Raw genomic sequence first — 16,347 nt, 5'->3', positions numbered from 1 at the left:
CAGTGCAGACTCCTCCCTGTACCGCTGCTCTGCCTGCACAAAAGGGGCAGCAGGGAGGGTGTTCTGCAGCACAGACAGCCTTGCAGCTAACAGGTGCTTTTTGTCCAGCAGGCACAGAACTGGAAAGATGACATCTTGACACCGTACATTTGGGAAAGGATCATTGCCTGTAGCACTGTAATTCAGTCCCACATGATGATACGCTGCAGCCATGGGCTACCCCATACTTGGATGTAGCAGGACATGCAGAGCTATTGAGATTTCCTGCCATGCTGAGCCTTCATCTTGCATGAGAAAGGGTCTTGTGATCAGGAGGAGGAACATAATGTGTATGTGTCCCTCTTGCAACATTTGCAGCAGCTACTGCCAGCGCCCTTGTTATCTCAGGCAGCCACCCCTGCCCTCTTTTATTCCAACTGTAACCACTCCATTTTAAACACCAGAAGGGAAGATGCTGGCATGCTAAAAAGAACTCTCTTGCTGGCTGTGGCCAAGGACCCATAAGAGACAAGTAAACTTTGAGTGAAAACAAGCAGTGTGTTTCTGGATCATGAAATGCTGCTACATTATCATTCTCTGATCCCTGCCATCATTGCTTTGGCATCTGAGCTGCACAATGATGCCAATTCCTTCCAAATGTATTGAAAACTATTAATGAATCTTTAGAGACAAAACCTTTCAGCAATTTATTCAGGCCTAGCAGTAAAAGGCCACTTGCTGGGCTTTGGCAAATGTATTGAGGACATTTTGTATGATAAATCTTCCTGCACTACAGAGAAGAGCTGAGAGCTCTAGGGGATGGTGCATGATACAGAAAAAGAGGGTCAGTTTGGAAAGATCCATTCAGTTTTCCCACAGATCAGTCACACTCCGATCTTAGTAGCCTCTCACAGGACTGAAAACTAATTGATCGTTAGGGGTCCAGTCCTTCGTTCCATCAGCCAATGGCATGCTGTGCCAGTTTTAGTAAGACATGCAACAACTCCCTTGTAGGCCTTAAGCAGTCCAAAATGGCATCCTCTGTGCAGGAGTAGCTTGCACGTATGGTGTGTACAAGGTCATTCTCTGTGGAGGATGCCATTTTGTTCTACAAAATAGCATCCCTCATGAAGGCCAGACAGAACCATCCTGGGAGCTGGATCCAGTCCACAGCCCTCCAGTTGGACAACATATAACCGGTCAGGCATAGAGGCCATGGAGTGCATGCTTTGCATACAGAGATGGCATGCCCCTGCCTTCAGCACCTCACTCTCCTGGCAAAATCTGAGGGAAACTTTTGGGTGTGCACTGAGACAGCCTAAGGCATAGGCCCAGCAGGGCCGCAACTCTGGAAGTAATGTGACTGTTGTATTGTCTGCTTTCACTTTAAAAAAGACTGTGTACTAGGTATGCAGGATCACTCCAGACTGTTTGAAAAGGATTTAAACAGATCTGAGACTGTTAATATTTAACATTTATAGCCTCTATTACCTTCAATTGAGCCACGGCTCTGTTGTGCTAGGCACTGTACAAACGTATAATAACTGAACATCTTTGCCCCAAATAGCTTACAAATTTAGCTGATCACATCATCTGACTGGCTGAATATTCTGACACCTCTGCTTTGTTTTTGGTTTTGTTTTTTAAATAAGATGCATGTTATATAGGGGATCATCCAATTATCTTGCTGCTGTGCCACCTCTGCTGTGGTGGGGCTGGTGTGATTTCTAAGATATGTATTAGTTAATTATTACAATTTTAAATGATCTGGCACTGTATAAAAGCTTTCTAAGATCTCCTCTGCCTCTGGTATTATATAAACAGCTTCATTCACTCTTTGGATGATAACTAGAACTAGTCACCTGCAGTTCATTGGTATTGGTTGGTCAAACAATTCATTTTTATAATAGCAAATAGGAGCTGGGGAATGTGGCTCCTGGGAGAGACCACCCAAGATCATAAAAACCCAGCAGAAAACTCTGCATGTTTACATTTGCTGCATTTCTACCAGTTTTCCTCCTCAGACGAGCAGGGTGAGGAAAGGCTGGCATGCAAAGGGGGCCCAAAATTCCATTTACCTCAAAGATATGTGAGGAATGAAATATGCAAATCTCAAGCCTTCAAGTGTTTTCCTGCCTACCTCCTCCCTGACAGCAGCTGTCCTGCCTTTGGCTAACTACCATCCTCCTGCATTTGCAACCTACCTGATGTGCAAGGGAGACAGAAGTCATGGGGGGGGGGGGGGGGGGGAGAGAGAGAGAGAGAGAGAGAAGAGAATATCTTCTGCTCCAAGCAGCAATAAGTAAATTTCCACTTGAAACCCACCATTTAACAAATCAGCAGGCTCCATGCCATCCTATCCTAAACACTGTGCAGTGGCAGTGCCCCAGACATCCCTGGGATAGGAGGGAATATATATAAGAGTCACTGCTCTCCTCTTTTCTCTGTTTGGGATCTTAGCCTTTCTACCACATTATGCTCCGTTTCCCAGTAACTCAGGGACGGCAATCCTTCATTGGGCTGGATTCTCAAGGAGCCTCAGGACCCAGCCGCTCCCAGCGTGACACCGATGAACAGATGTTCAAAGGACATGAAGCGTTCACCTAACATGCTGAACTGTTCTGAAAATCTGGCCCCAGTTTTGGTGGTTAGGTCTCTGTGTGCCACATCTACAAACTATAGCTTCTCCCAGAGGGGAAGGGCCTCGTGTCAGGAAGTAACTGGGAGGAACTTTAGGGAGTGTTCTTCCAGCCCGAGTGAGAAAGTGAAGCTATCGTGTACCAGTAGGCACCGGTAGCACCAGGAGAGGTACCTCTGAATTCTCTTCCAGCAATACATTCACGTTACTCTGTTGTTTACTGAGCTCATGGCCTGTATCACCATTCCAGGAACTCCGCCTGCTTGTGCTAACCCACCAATAAGGAGCCCATGAGCCCATGTACAATACACACAAATATTTTTAGATTGAAAGCTACTGATTCCCATAGGCAAGTTGTACCATTCTCGATGGTGATTTCTCTTGTGAATGGCAAGTGCCCACTATTTAGCACATTATCACAGTGGCTGAAGGGGAGATGGAGAAAAATAACCCTTCACAGTGAGAGTATCAGAAGGTGAAGGGGAATTAAATATACACAGCATGATTTTCCATCGCTTCTCCTCCTGCATGGTGATTTACATTTGTGCACAGTGGGTGTGAAATGCGGCCATTGGTGTGAGCCAGTGGAGGATTCAGGTTAGGCAGTTGCAGTTTATACTCCGTGTGCGGAAGTGTAAATAACAGCACACAACCGTGGTGAGTGAATCGGGCCCACTGCAAAATAAAACCATGAGGTAACTAGTTTCATGCAGCTATAATTCCAGCTGGTCTGCAGGAAGAGAACAGCTTGGATCTCAGCATTATTCATTTCCCTGCAGGGCAAGAAATCCCCAGGAGGATTACAAGTAACTCCAATTGACTTCAGGAGCCCAGGGCTGTACAAAGGGTATGAACTGTCTTTTTAAACTCTGTAGCCTGGCATAGTGGGAGAGCTACGTATTTTAAATTAATTAGTGGGTGCGATATCTGTTTTGTAGAATTAATGGAGGGAGTACATAGAGAGAAAACTGCTGTAACGCCTTGTGAAAGGGAGCAAAAGAGCTGCTTGCAGGAGACTTGAACCTTGGAGCAGACTTGCTAAATGAGCCAACCAGAAATACCTGAACCAGGGAGGGAACTTCAAGCAGCTGGTTCCTTATAAGAGCCCTGAAGCAGTTCTTGAAGCGGGAGCTGACTCTGGGACGTCTGCAAGAGAGTCAGCTCTGAGCAAGGCAGAGGCAAGCCAAACCCTAGAATGGGACACCTCCTAATAGGGTGACCAGATGTCCCGATTTTATAGGGACAGTCCTGATTTTTGGGTCTTTTTCTTATATAGGCTCCTATTACCCCCCACCCCGTCCTGATTTTTCACACTTTCTGTCTGGTCACCCTACCTCCTAAGAGCTGATAAAAGGACCCTGTAAACACCAGGCTCTGAGGTAAAAGCTGTGCCTTGGGATGGACTTTGGGGACTTTGAGTTTTGCTTTTTGAGTTAATTTGTCTAAATGAAGCCAGGCCCAATAAGGGTGGTGATTGGATGAGTAAATGTGTAGAGTCTGTTTAAAAGGGCCTGGAAGAGGGAGGATACAAATCAGAGCAGTACGGATGCACCCCAGACACAAGGGGACACATGGGAGTGCCCCACTTATTTACATGCCTGAAAGACAGGGGGAGGATATGAAAAAATACTTGAGATTTTCGGCCAAAAATGCTGGGAAAGCATTATATAGCAATGCAATGAAACATGATGCTACTTCCAATTAAATGCTGGAGAGAAACCAGTGGTTGGCAACAAGTAATTACTTCTAGACAGAAGTGGATTTTGACATATGCTATTAGAATTTTCAATAGTAGTTAAAAGAAAGTCTGATTGTTCTGCAACAAAACCACAAAAGCCTAAATTACATACCACTGGCAGAATATAAATAGCGTGTATCTCCACAGAAAAACACTTAATTCCTAATCAATACACTCTCTTATTAAAAAATGTACAATTCTGAAAAAAACAACAAACAGACCTAGCACCTATTAGATCTTGATATATAAGGTGTTTTACACTCTGACATAGAAGAATCGTATTACAGCACTGGTCCTGATTCACCAGCTGTAGAGCGTGTAATAGGATACAAAATAACACATATCCGCTCTCAGCTGGTCTCTTTCACTCTCTACACACACACACACACACACACATCATGAAGGGATGACGAGGGAGAAAAGTTTCTATAGAATATAACAGAAAGCAATAACTTTTCTATAGGTTTTTTAAGTATCTGATATAATTTAATAAAGAATTATACTGCTTCTCTAGGGTAGTTCCAGAAACTCTATAGAAAGGGCAGAATTCTTCATAAAATTCTGAAAGTTTTGAATTTTTACACAAGTCTATTCAATTTCTTTAGATCCTTAATGGCTTCATCCCTATTAAATTCTATATGAGATTGTCATATGAAGAGGACAGACATATAGAGAGTGACAGACATACAGCCTCTGGATATGTCTCACTAATATAGCCAAGTTGCTTATGTGTTTTCAGAATCAAATTGTTTACAGTAATTTATCTATTTTAACAAAGTCCCATGGCCCTTTTTGTAGGTCACTGTTTTCTGTTATCACTAAAAACATATAAGATGAGCAGTACATTTCCTGCCACACAGGACTGAGCAACCATCATTAGCATCGCAAATCAATGCATGCTACTTAATAAGCATTCTAATAAAACCAGGTGTAAATTTTGTTTGGGTTTTATTATTTTTTATTTTTACCTGATACAGTGTGATCCTTTGGGTCTCTCAGTAGTTTGAGTCTTGCATGAGGGAAAATGTACTGAAGAGGCTTCCCATTTATCTGAGGAACATAAAACATGCATGTCATAAAAAAATGTACAGCATGTCCATTTTAATAACAACTTAAAAAAGCCAATCATACAACCAACGCTCCTACGAAACATATATCTGGTTGGGGGATATTTGACAACTATATCTCATCCTTGTTCAATCATTCCCCAGAGTTTTAACCCACAAATTAACAGGTACATGATTGTTTGGGCATTACTTCCATATTACTAAAGTAATTTTAAGGCCGGCTTTAGTTTTGGTTTAATTTCCTAGGGACTTGAAATTGTCTACTTCGTTCTATCACATCCCTAATGGAACCCATAAAGCAGCATGACTGTTGGTCCTTTGACCATGGGATTTGTGTAATGCATAAGGAGAAGGTTGGAATGCAAACAGAGGCCTAAGATGAAGGTGTGGATATATGTATAAAGGTCCATGAGGTATTGCTTTGGTCTCACCAAAAATACACATTCTGAATGAATCTTTCCCCATCTTGGGCATTGCTAACATACCCCTCACCATAGTACAATAAACGAAGCACAAGTTATATAGTCAGATGGGGCTCTTACTCTTTTTCAGTCTCATCTATAAGCATGTATTTTATTTCCTCTCTCACCTGAACCTCAGACTCCTTCTTTAATTGCATTAGTTAATTCTTGAAGGCTGGTCTTTTCAAAGAATGATGCCTAACCCCCAATGACTGCCAAGATTTAAAGTTCCTTTGAAAATCCCAGCCTAAAACTTTTAGGAATATCATTTATATGTGTGACAATCGCCATTTTGGCTGACAGCATGGATCTCCAGAGCTGACAGCATGAGTCTCTACAGCTTGTGTTACAGTGCTATGTTCTCAAGCTACCAGCTGTTACAGATCCATAGCCCCTGTGGACCGGGCACTGGGAGGGACATACACCGACCGGAGGGTTACAGATGCTTTCTGTCTGTCCCTGCTGAAAGGGTCCATGTGGAAAGACTGATGCAAGACTATGCCTATGACACTTTCACCCCAACTTGTCCCCCATTTTCATCTTTCAGCGTTAGAGCAGAATCCACAATTTCCCTGCCTTTATTTTTCTATGATCATCAATTGCACATGTGGAGTTTAAGCCACTTCCTTGTGAGCTGAAGTATAAAAGATAGAGTTAGGAAACTATTTTGCAGCTGTATCTCAAAATGACAAATCTGTTTGCAATGGATTTCCTGCCAGGCTCACATATTCTTCGGTTAGACAAGACTTTTAAAAACAGATGATCATATCACAATGGGTCAGCATACAAGCAGTAATGCAGTTTCAGTAGTTTATTTAATAACAATAAACTATTGGTACCTTCTCCCCTGGACCTCACTGCCTTTGATTTAATTTGCTGATTGAGTCACAACAACCCTCTGTTGTCTTGCCTCAGTAAGTGATTATGATCAAATTTCAAATTATGTGAGGCGTGCAATGGGATTCCATCTTGATTTCTTTTGAAGATTTCTGAGATAAACTGCTATTCTATTTTCATATTTACTCACTTATTATATCCATCTACAGTGGTCACCCTTCAGAAGTGTCTACTGCTTTGAGGATATTATTAGATCTATTAGTATTCCTCATATTAAGTATAAAGAATCTCTCTCAAATTAGTAGAATCATTTGAACTAGAAGACATTTTAAATGTGACCCTTGTTCGTACAAATCGAAAAGGGCAAGTTTGGTATAGCCTAGACAAATGAGTAATAGAAAGGTCCTTGATTAAAGTAGCATGTAGAGGCTTCAACAGCCATTGTACTAGATAATTTATCAACACAGTCCCTGCCCCAAAGAGTTTATAAGCTAAATACACAACACACACAAGGTGGGAGGCAAAACAGAGAGGTGATGTGACTTGCCTAAATTCACACAGAAGGTCAGTAGCAGAGGTAAGAAGGAAAACTAGATCTTACCTCCTATCCTAGCGCTAGCTCTACAGAATTGAACTACTGTCCCCATTGAAGTCGGTAACCAAATTACCTTTGATTTCAGTGGGAACAGTCTTGCACAAGTTACTTTATCCTGTTTTGCCTCGTAAAATGAGCTGTGAAATCGGATTTTTAAATAAAAGCTAATTAAGGGGGAGCCCATGAGTTTAACAGTGCATATGAGCACTACAGAACAAGTCAAAACTGACTGCTGTTACTGCATGCAGAATCGCCTTACTTAAATTAGAATTTTGCCAAGACACCGGGATCTACCATGTCTACTGTTGCTCAAAGTACTATGGGATTTTAATGAACACAAGTGATCAGAATCTTGGTTTTAATTATTATTAGCAAAATATAGCAAGTAAAATTATTATTAAAATAATCTATTTGAAATCTTACAGAAGTTGGTTAACTGTAATTATATTGCCTGAAAGCTACACTGAATCATTTTTATAGGTATATATCTACTGGAGTATTAAAAAAAAATTAAGGTAAAGCAATAGTCAAAGAAGTGCTATAAGCACACTGGGGCAGATCTTTAGCTGGGATAAATCAACATAGCTCCATTTTTATCAACAGAGTTATGTCAATTTATCACAGGTGAGGTTCTGGCCTATAAATTGCAAATTCCAATATATTTTATTTTATCTGTATTTTTTGAATATATAATAATCCCCAAAATGTACACCACCGTATTGCATGTCTCACTGACAGGCATATCAGAGAATATAGACCAGCACTCGCATTAGTCTGTTGCTCTCTCAATACTTCTATTTCCAGACTTTTATGATCAGTATAAATCTTGGTAATAAATACGCTTATGAATAAAAGTATCAGAGTTTATTGGCATCCAGGTCTTCATATTCTCCTTTATTGTTGGTGGGAAAGAGTGCTTAAACTGAAGATCATATTAGGCTGTTAGCTGCAGAATAGTATGTGTCAGAGCTGAGAGGAAAGAGGCAGAAAAATGAATGGCAAAAAAATGTTGCTGAAAATAGGTAATGCTGGTGGGAATGGTTATGTTATCTCTGATCATTAGGAGTGTTTTTACATCAACCAGTCGCTCATGTGCATTTATATAAAGTATATTTATCTATTACAAACAATGTAGAACACCAGCATGGCAAGATTGTCATTTGTTCACACATTCTGTTCCTGGTCATTCATTTAGGGTGAACTCTATTCCCCTCATAGAGCCTGAATGTTGGGGCTTCAGATCTGATTTGCCTCTCGGTTACTCTGGCATAAACGAGTAAATCTGTGTAAATCTGGCAAATGTGAGAGGAAAAGCCAGTTGTTTATACGAACAGAGTGCATGTGTGGAGGAAATCTGCACCCTCCAAACCTAGAACTAGGTCACAGGGCTGAACCTGCAGTCCCCCTGTGCCAGTCAGATGGGGTGTTGGTGCCAATGAATCAACACAACAGCTACAAAGACCCTTTTCACAGCATTCAAGAAGGTGTAGGCCACTCCACTCAAAATACTCCCAGTTCACAGCTGACACTGCAGTGACCGTCACAGTTTAATTTCACCCTTACAGTGTGCACTCCAATGCACAACCCTCATATTTTAAGCAGACATTGGACTCAGGTCACATTTTTCAGCACATTACTCAGCAGGCCCCCGCGGTTTCTAACCCAGTGAGTTAAATGAAAAACTAAATGAGACTGAAGTGTTCCCTCCAGAACCCATGGCACTGGTCACATGTTTCATGTTATTAGTCAGCTGAAGTCTCTCTGAAAAGTGAATCATCTTTATGCTGTTAAACAGCTGGGAATGGCGGGTAAATTTGCTGGTGCTCTTTCAAATTGTGACATGGGAAATCATTTTAGTTATGACATCTTTTTTTTCCCACAGTGACATATCATGCCCAGGCACTTCTCTGTATGAAAATTAGGTTTAGTGGAAGACACAAGAATCAGGAGATTCTATAGTGCAGAGGACAGGACAACCAACAGGAGTTTCTCTCCTTGGTGCTGCATATCCAGTAATTCTGCTGTGGGGGCCTCATCTAAAGTCTTTGAGAGTCTTTCCATTGAAATCAATGGGCTTTGGATCAGTCCTGTAAAGCTTCGGTGATCTCACTTTTTAATGATGTCACATCTCTTCCCGACCTTGAAAGTTTGGGCCAGATTCTGCTGCCCTGATTCCCAAAGCCTGACTGTGACACATAAAATAATGGTCTTCTTTGATGCAGTGCAGAGGTAAGAGCTCACAGTGGGAATGCTGCCATTGCAACACTTTGAAAGGGCACATGTGCTGTTCTGTGCAAAGCCATCTCCAATGCAGAATGGGACCAGGATCATGGCCCCTATTTTGCTCCATTCACGTCAGGAAGGCCAGTGGCTCTAAGCTTGCATAATCTTTGTGCTCAACGAGTGTAAGGCTGGAATTGTGATTAGCTCTGGTGACGCACTCTTCTATTAAGAACTATTGCCTTCAACAGAAGTTCTGTCTGAGTCCCATGCACATGATCATGCCATTGGCAAACTAAAGATCACATCAGCTCGTTCATCTCACCGGTCAGATGTGGGAGAAGCAGCACAGGTGGCATGCCATTTCTATAACACCTCGTACTACTAAGTAAAATACTAGAACATTCGGAAATGGAGGTTGTTCATAACTCTGAAGTGTCTGTATCTATGAACAAAACATTACGGTTGTTTTTTCAAAAGTTTACAATTGAACATTAACTTAATATAGCCTTTAAGCTTTTCTATGCAGAAGAAAAATGAGGCTTTTAACCATCTTAGTTTAAATGAAACTAGCTCTGAAAGAGTTTCCTTACGTAGTCAAATATTTTTTTAAACTTTCTCTCTATTTTTTTTTAGTTTACGTTTAACACAGTTATGTATTGTATTTGGGTTTTTGGGGTTTTTTGGTCTCTGCTGCTGCCTGATTGCGTACTTCCGGTTCCAAATGAGGTGTGTGATTGACCGCTCGTTTGTAATTCTGGTGTTGTAACCCTGAGGTTTTACTGCAAAAACATCGGTCTGGGTCTTTAACAGGTAAGTTAACTCTGGCCCTATCTACATTACTTTACTCTCTTTTCCCCTCTGTGATGTGAAACCTCTGAGTGGGGTTCAGGGGCTGTATATGGCAGAAGCCACGGTATCAAGAGACTACAGAAGACCAGCCATACATGCAAACAGCCATGTGCCTCCTTTGACTTCAATAGACCTTGGAAAAGGTCTTAACCTGCTATTGTCACTTTCAGAGGAGCTGCCTGATGTGAAAGTTTTACAAAGGCAGAATTGCAAAGAACTCCAAGAATACAAGCTCACAAAGTCTCCTGTCCCATTCATGAGAGCAACCCAGGTAAGGGTAAAAAATATCACTAAGTAGTCATCAGAGAGGAAATGTTAACACATTATGTATTCTCTGTCTTTCAGCATGTACAAAATAGCTGGGTGATGGAAAAGATCAGTAATTGTTTGCCAAATAACGTAAAGGAAATATCTTGACCTATAATGCAGTGGTTGCTGATGATTCATCTTATGGTGGGTTGATGATGAGATTTTAAAATGAATCATGGCAAATTTGTCATCAGATTTCCAGGGAATTTTAAAAGAAAGAAATTCAAGGGCAATTTACCAAAAAAAAAAAGTGAAATGTCTTGAGTCTAAATTAAGCAGTAGCTATCACTATGGAACAAGCATTGCCTATTGTGTGTCTCATGGAGCCTGCTATCACCAATATCAGAATCCCTTCCCCTTGAGGGCCCATGTCAGAGCCACCATTCTTTCAGGTGAAGAGGGCTGGACATTTGAGCCCAGCAATGCTGCTCCAAAAGTGTTTGATCCAACTGTCATTTAAATCAATATGTGTATTTCATTGTCTTCTAAGAGAGCTGGATTAGCCTATGGAGCAAAAACAACAGATATTCCTCAGGGGACTGAACTAATGACCTTTGAAGTGCTGGTATCACATGGGAAGTGGGAGATCAACATGTGAAATGTCTCTTGAAGGGTACTACAGAGCACTGGCTCTCTTCTTCTGTGACTTTGAGTGCTTAGATAACTGATTTCTCATTACTTTCTCTGATGCATTTAACATATTTATCATCTTAAGGGGTTTCAGTAAATATATGTACTAGAAATGGGGGATCAGCTCAGACAAAATAATTTACCTGAAGCATCACTCTAACCATTAACTGAACTCCAACACCTCAGCCGTTCTGCATTTTACACATGACTAAACACAAAATGATGGGGTCTAAATTAGCTGTTACCACTCAAAAAAATCTTGGAGTAATCATGGATGGCTCGCTGGAAACATCTGCTCAATGGGCACCACTATTAGGAACCATTAGAAAAGGGATAGACAAAAAATATCATAATGCCACTGTATAAATCCATGGCACGCCACACTTTGAATACCGCATGCAGTTCAGGTGGCCCCATCTCAAAAAACTATGTTAGAATTGGAAAAGGTACAGAGAAGGGCAACAAAAATGATTAGGGATATGGAACAGCTTCCACATAAGTAGAGATTAAAAAGACTGGAACTGGTCAGTTTAGAAAAGAGATGACTAAGATATGGTAGAGGTCTGTAAAATCATGAATGATGTGGAGTAAGTGAATGGGGAAATGTTATTTACCCTTTATCTAACACAAGAATTAGGGTTCTCACAATGAAATTAAGAGGCAGCAGCTTAAAAATAAACATAAGGAAGCACTTCTTCACACAATGCACAATCAACCTGTGGAGCTTGTTGCTGGTGATATTGTGAAGGCCCAAACTATAACTGTGTTAAAAAAAAAAAGAAGAGAATTTCATGGAGGATAGGTCCAACAATGGCTATTAATCAAGATGGTCAGGGATGCAATCCTATGCTCTGTGTGTACTAAACTCCTGACTGCCGGAAGGTAGGACTGGATGAGAGGGGATGGATCACTTGATACTTGCTCTGTTCTGTTCCTTCCCTCTGAAGCATCTGGTACCGGCCAATGTTGGAAGACAGGATACTGGGCTAAAAGGACCATTGGTCTGATACAGTGTGGCCATTCTTATGTTCTCATTCCAGCATGAGTGAAATGCCAAAATGCAGCGAGGAAAACCATCTTCATCTTTCTGACCTGACCAGAAAGTATATGAGGAGAAAAGCCTATCCCCAAGTGATTATCACTGCAATTTTGGAGACTTTAGAACTTTATATTACTGATAGACTACTACTGATATATTAGGGGTAAAGATTGGGGGGAAATGTGTTTGCACATGTTTATGTTTGCATGTCTGTCCAAAATGAAAATCTGACTGCATCATTCTTTTCCTATATTAGCCTTCGTACTTGAGGAAAAACTTGGTGATACAAACCATGATGGCACTAACTTTGGTTGTTGTTTTGGGCTTCATTTGGGTTTACAAAGGCCAGTTCTGGAATGGGAAAGTTCTATTCTCAAACACTCCACCCTTTACCTACTTTTCTCGCCTTCACCCATCCTTTTTCTCTTTCTCCGAGTCATTGTTCTGTGGCTTTTTACGTACCTACTCCTTTATTCCCCTCTCTCTTCTCCCTGCCCCCACACTCTTTAGCTGGTCCTCCCTCTTCCAGAGTGCAAAGTAACCTCCCCCTTCAAATTGCTTCTCCAAACTCATTGCATTTGCTTTGCTATGCACCCATAAGCAACGCTGATGCTATCAGTGCCAGCTTCCGCAACCTAATAATTAAAACAGAGACAGAGAAAGAACTAACAACAAATACAGGAGTCAATAGGCCTTTCTCCAGGACAACAGTTCTTTCAATTGCTGTGGCTGTATTCCCTTCCCATATTTTCCTATTGTTTTTACTCCCTCCTTTTCCTATCTTCTCAACCTTCATGATCTGTTCTCTTGCCTACGTGCTTTTCTAAATTACCTACGTCCTAAAGTCCATGATGTATCCAAAGCCCATTGAAGTCAATGGGAGGATTTCTTTTGACTTCAACAGGCTTTGGATCAGGAATTAACCTGCTATCATCACTTAAAGAACAGCTGCCCGCTAGGGTCCTGTTTTCTTATACCTAGCACACTTTCTGGAGCTATATAAATAATGCATGATAAACAACAGGAATAGGAGCTTGGATCTGGTGTTTGGCTGAAGTTCCTAGTCCACTGGTAGAGACTCAGCAGGCTGCTGCTGCAGAGAGTGGGGCTGAGGGTGGGGAGAAATCAAGGTGATGCTGCCGGTCAAATACTCAGTGGATTTAAAAAGTACTTTTGCCATCATCGGGTAAGCAGCCCAGATTTCTGTACTGGGAAACACTAGCTGTTATGATTCTAAGCTGCACTGTGATTTCATTATATTTAAGAATGTTAAGTAACACCAGGAATGTTGCTGTGGAAACTGATGTACTGTAATATTACTAGAATAGTATCAGATTAATCCACTGTGCCGTACCATAACAAATCCATGGCAACTGAGGACTTTTAGGTTGACACTAGGCTGCACAAAATTCCTGCTCCGAAAGCATCCGAGCCGTGCTAAAGGTCACTCAGACATGAAGCAGGACACTTACAGTATTTTAGTATAGTAGGTGGGATTGTAAAATATTTGCATTTTTTTTAAGACAGAAAGAAGAGAATGAGAATTTGTACTGGATGAGTGAAGCCAGACGTTTCTCGCTCATCGACTTGGGTACGATCAGGCTACCACAGCTTCTGCAAACATCCATATTGCTAGTTTGAGATCAGCGAGAAATCTTTAAAGGGCCTGATTTTCAGAGGGTGGTTGCTCAGCTCTTTATGAAAATCAGACTTTTAAAAATGTCACAAGTTAGGAACGTGAAGTCACTAGCCATTTTTTGAAAATCTTGGCCCGAATTTAAATTGAGAAAAGAGAGAAATTGCAACCAAATGTAACCAAAGCAAAGAAATAATCTACCTAGCACTTATTGTAAAAAAGAGAGTTCCACAAACATTCACACCAATTTAAAACTGAATTCTCTTCAGCTGTGTTTGCACTTTTCTTCCTTTTTTCTTCCCATGAATATTTGTCCAATGAGATTTTATTTGTGTGAATGCTTGCAGAAGGCATCTGGGATGGAAGACCTCTGAGAAACACTTCATGTGCTACAGGATGCAGAGTTGTAGAGGCAACAGGTGATCCCCTTCTGCATCAGTATTGAAACAATGTCCCAGCAGGGGATAATGGGTAAAGGAGTTTGAAACAGAAGGAGGAGCTCTCTCCACACACCAGCCTAGACGGAGAGAGATCCAAGGGTGATGGAACCAGAGGCCGGGGTGGTGGTGGTTGGGGGAAGACTAGTGTCCATGCAATACAACAATTGTGGGGGCTCTGCCCCCAAATAAACTTGCACATGCCCAGGGTGGGCAGTGGGGTGGGCAGAGGGGTGGTGAGAGTGAGACCCAGAGGAGCTGGAGTGCACTGTGGAGGTAGGGATGTAGCTGGGGAGCAGGACCCTGAGTGGCTGGAATAGACTGGGGGGGAAGGGAATAGGAACCCCTGGCTCCTTTTTTCCCAGACTGGAGCCTGCGGCTTCCCCACCAGCCAAGTCTCAGTGCCTTCACTCACTCCTCACATCCTATCCCTCTGCTCCCCACAGTTGCAGGGAGCTCCCCTCCCTCTGTAGAGAGCTGTGGGAGAGCTTTCCTCCTCTAAATCAGTGAGAGGAGGGGGAACTCTCCTTGTGCTTTAGCTCCCTATTGTGTCATAGAATCACAGAAGTGTAGCACTGGAAGGGACCTCAATTGGTCCCCTAGTCCAGTCCTGTTCATTTAAGGCAGGACGATGTAATAACTAGACCATTCATTTCAGGTGTTTGTCTAATCTGTTCTTAAAAACCTCCAATGATGGAGATTCCACAACCTCCCTAGGCAATTTGTTACATTCTTAACTAGCCTGACAGGAAGTGTTTCCTAATGTCCAACCTAAGCCACCCTTTATTTAAGACCACTGCTTCTTGCCCTATCCTCAGAGATTAAGGAGGACAAAGGTTTCACCCTCCCTTTGTAATAACCTTTTATGTACTTGAAAACTGTTTCCATGTTCCCCCTCAGTCTTCACTTCTTCAGACTAAACAAACCCATTATTTTCAATCTTCCCTCACAGATCATGTGTTCTAGACCTTTAATCATTTTTGTGGCTCTCCTCTGGACTGTCTCCACATTTATCCACATCTTTCCTAAAATGTGGCACCCAGAACTGGATCCAGTACTCAAGCTGAGGTCTTACCAGCACAGAGTAGAGTGGAAGAATTACTTCTCATGTCTTGCTTACAACACTCCTGCTAATACATCCCAGAATGATGTTTCCTTTTTCTTGTGTGTGTGTGGCAACAGTGTCACACTGTTGACTCATATTTAGCTTGTGATCCACTATAACTCCAAGCAGGGCTGGCTCTAACTTTTTTGCTGCCCCAAGCAGCAAAAAAAAGTGCCGCCCCCCGAGTCCCCGCCGAGCGCCGTGCCGCGCCACTCCCGCCACAGCGCCACCCCCCCTGCCGAGCGCCGCGCCGCCGGAGCCCACCCCCCCCGCCGAAGCGCCCCCCTCCCGCGGAATGCCGCGCCGCGCTCCCCTCGCCACCCCTTACCAGGTGCTGCCCCAAGCATGTGCTTGGGTGCCTGGTGCCTGGAGCTGGCCCTGACTCCAAGATCCCTTTCTGCAGTACTCCTTCCTAGGTAGTCATTTTCCTTTTTGTATGTATGAAAGTGATTTTTCCTTCCTAAGTGGGCTACTTTGCATTTGTCCTTATTGAATTTCATCCTATTTACTCCAGACCATTTCTCCAGGTTGTCCAGATCATTTTGAATTTTAATCCTATCCTCCAAAGCACTTGCAACCCCTCCCAGCTCGGTATTGCCCGCAAACTTTAAAAGTGTACTTTCTATGCCATTATCTAAATCATTGATGAAGATATTGAACATAACTGGATCCAGGACGATCCCTGCAGAATCTGACTTGATAATTATCCTTCTTTTAATCTCTGGTTAAGGGACAGCATGCTGATGAAGGTGCCTTGTAGAGCTGGTTAGAATTTTGTGGGGAAGAAGAGATACATAGCTCTAC

At 42.2% G+C, this 16,347-nt stretch overlaps 1 protein-coding gene across 3 annotated transcripts in view; it reads right to left on the bottom strand.

Moving 5' to 3' along the window:
• The window catches only part of PCLO (piccolo presynaptic cytomatrix protein), a 504,664-nt gene that overhangs the window by 167,822 nt on the left and 320,495 nt on the right, over positions 1–16,347 (bottom strand). For all 3 annotated transcript variants that reach the window (XM_034765561.1, XM_034765570.1, XM_034765579.1), the window contains exon 9: positions 5,324–5,405. In XM_034765561.1, coding sequence (XP_034621452.1) covers positions 5,324–5,405 — 82 coding nt within the window. The remainder of the gene's footprint in view (positions 1–5,323; positions 5,406–16,347) is intronic.

Source organism: Trachemys scripta, chromosome 1, assembly GCF_013100865.1.
Source record: "Trachemys scripta elegans isolate TJP31775 chromosome 1, CAS_Tse_1.0, whole genome shotgun sequence".
Taxonomy (NCBI): domain Eukaryota; kingdom Metazoa; phylum Chordata; order Testudines; family Emydidae; genus Trachemys; species Trachemys scripta.
This window is presented reverse-complemented; position numbering and strand designations above follow the sequence as displayed.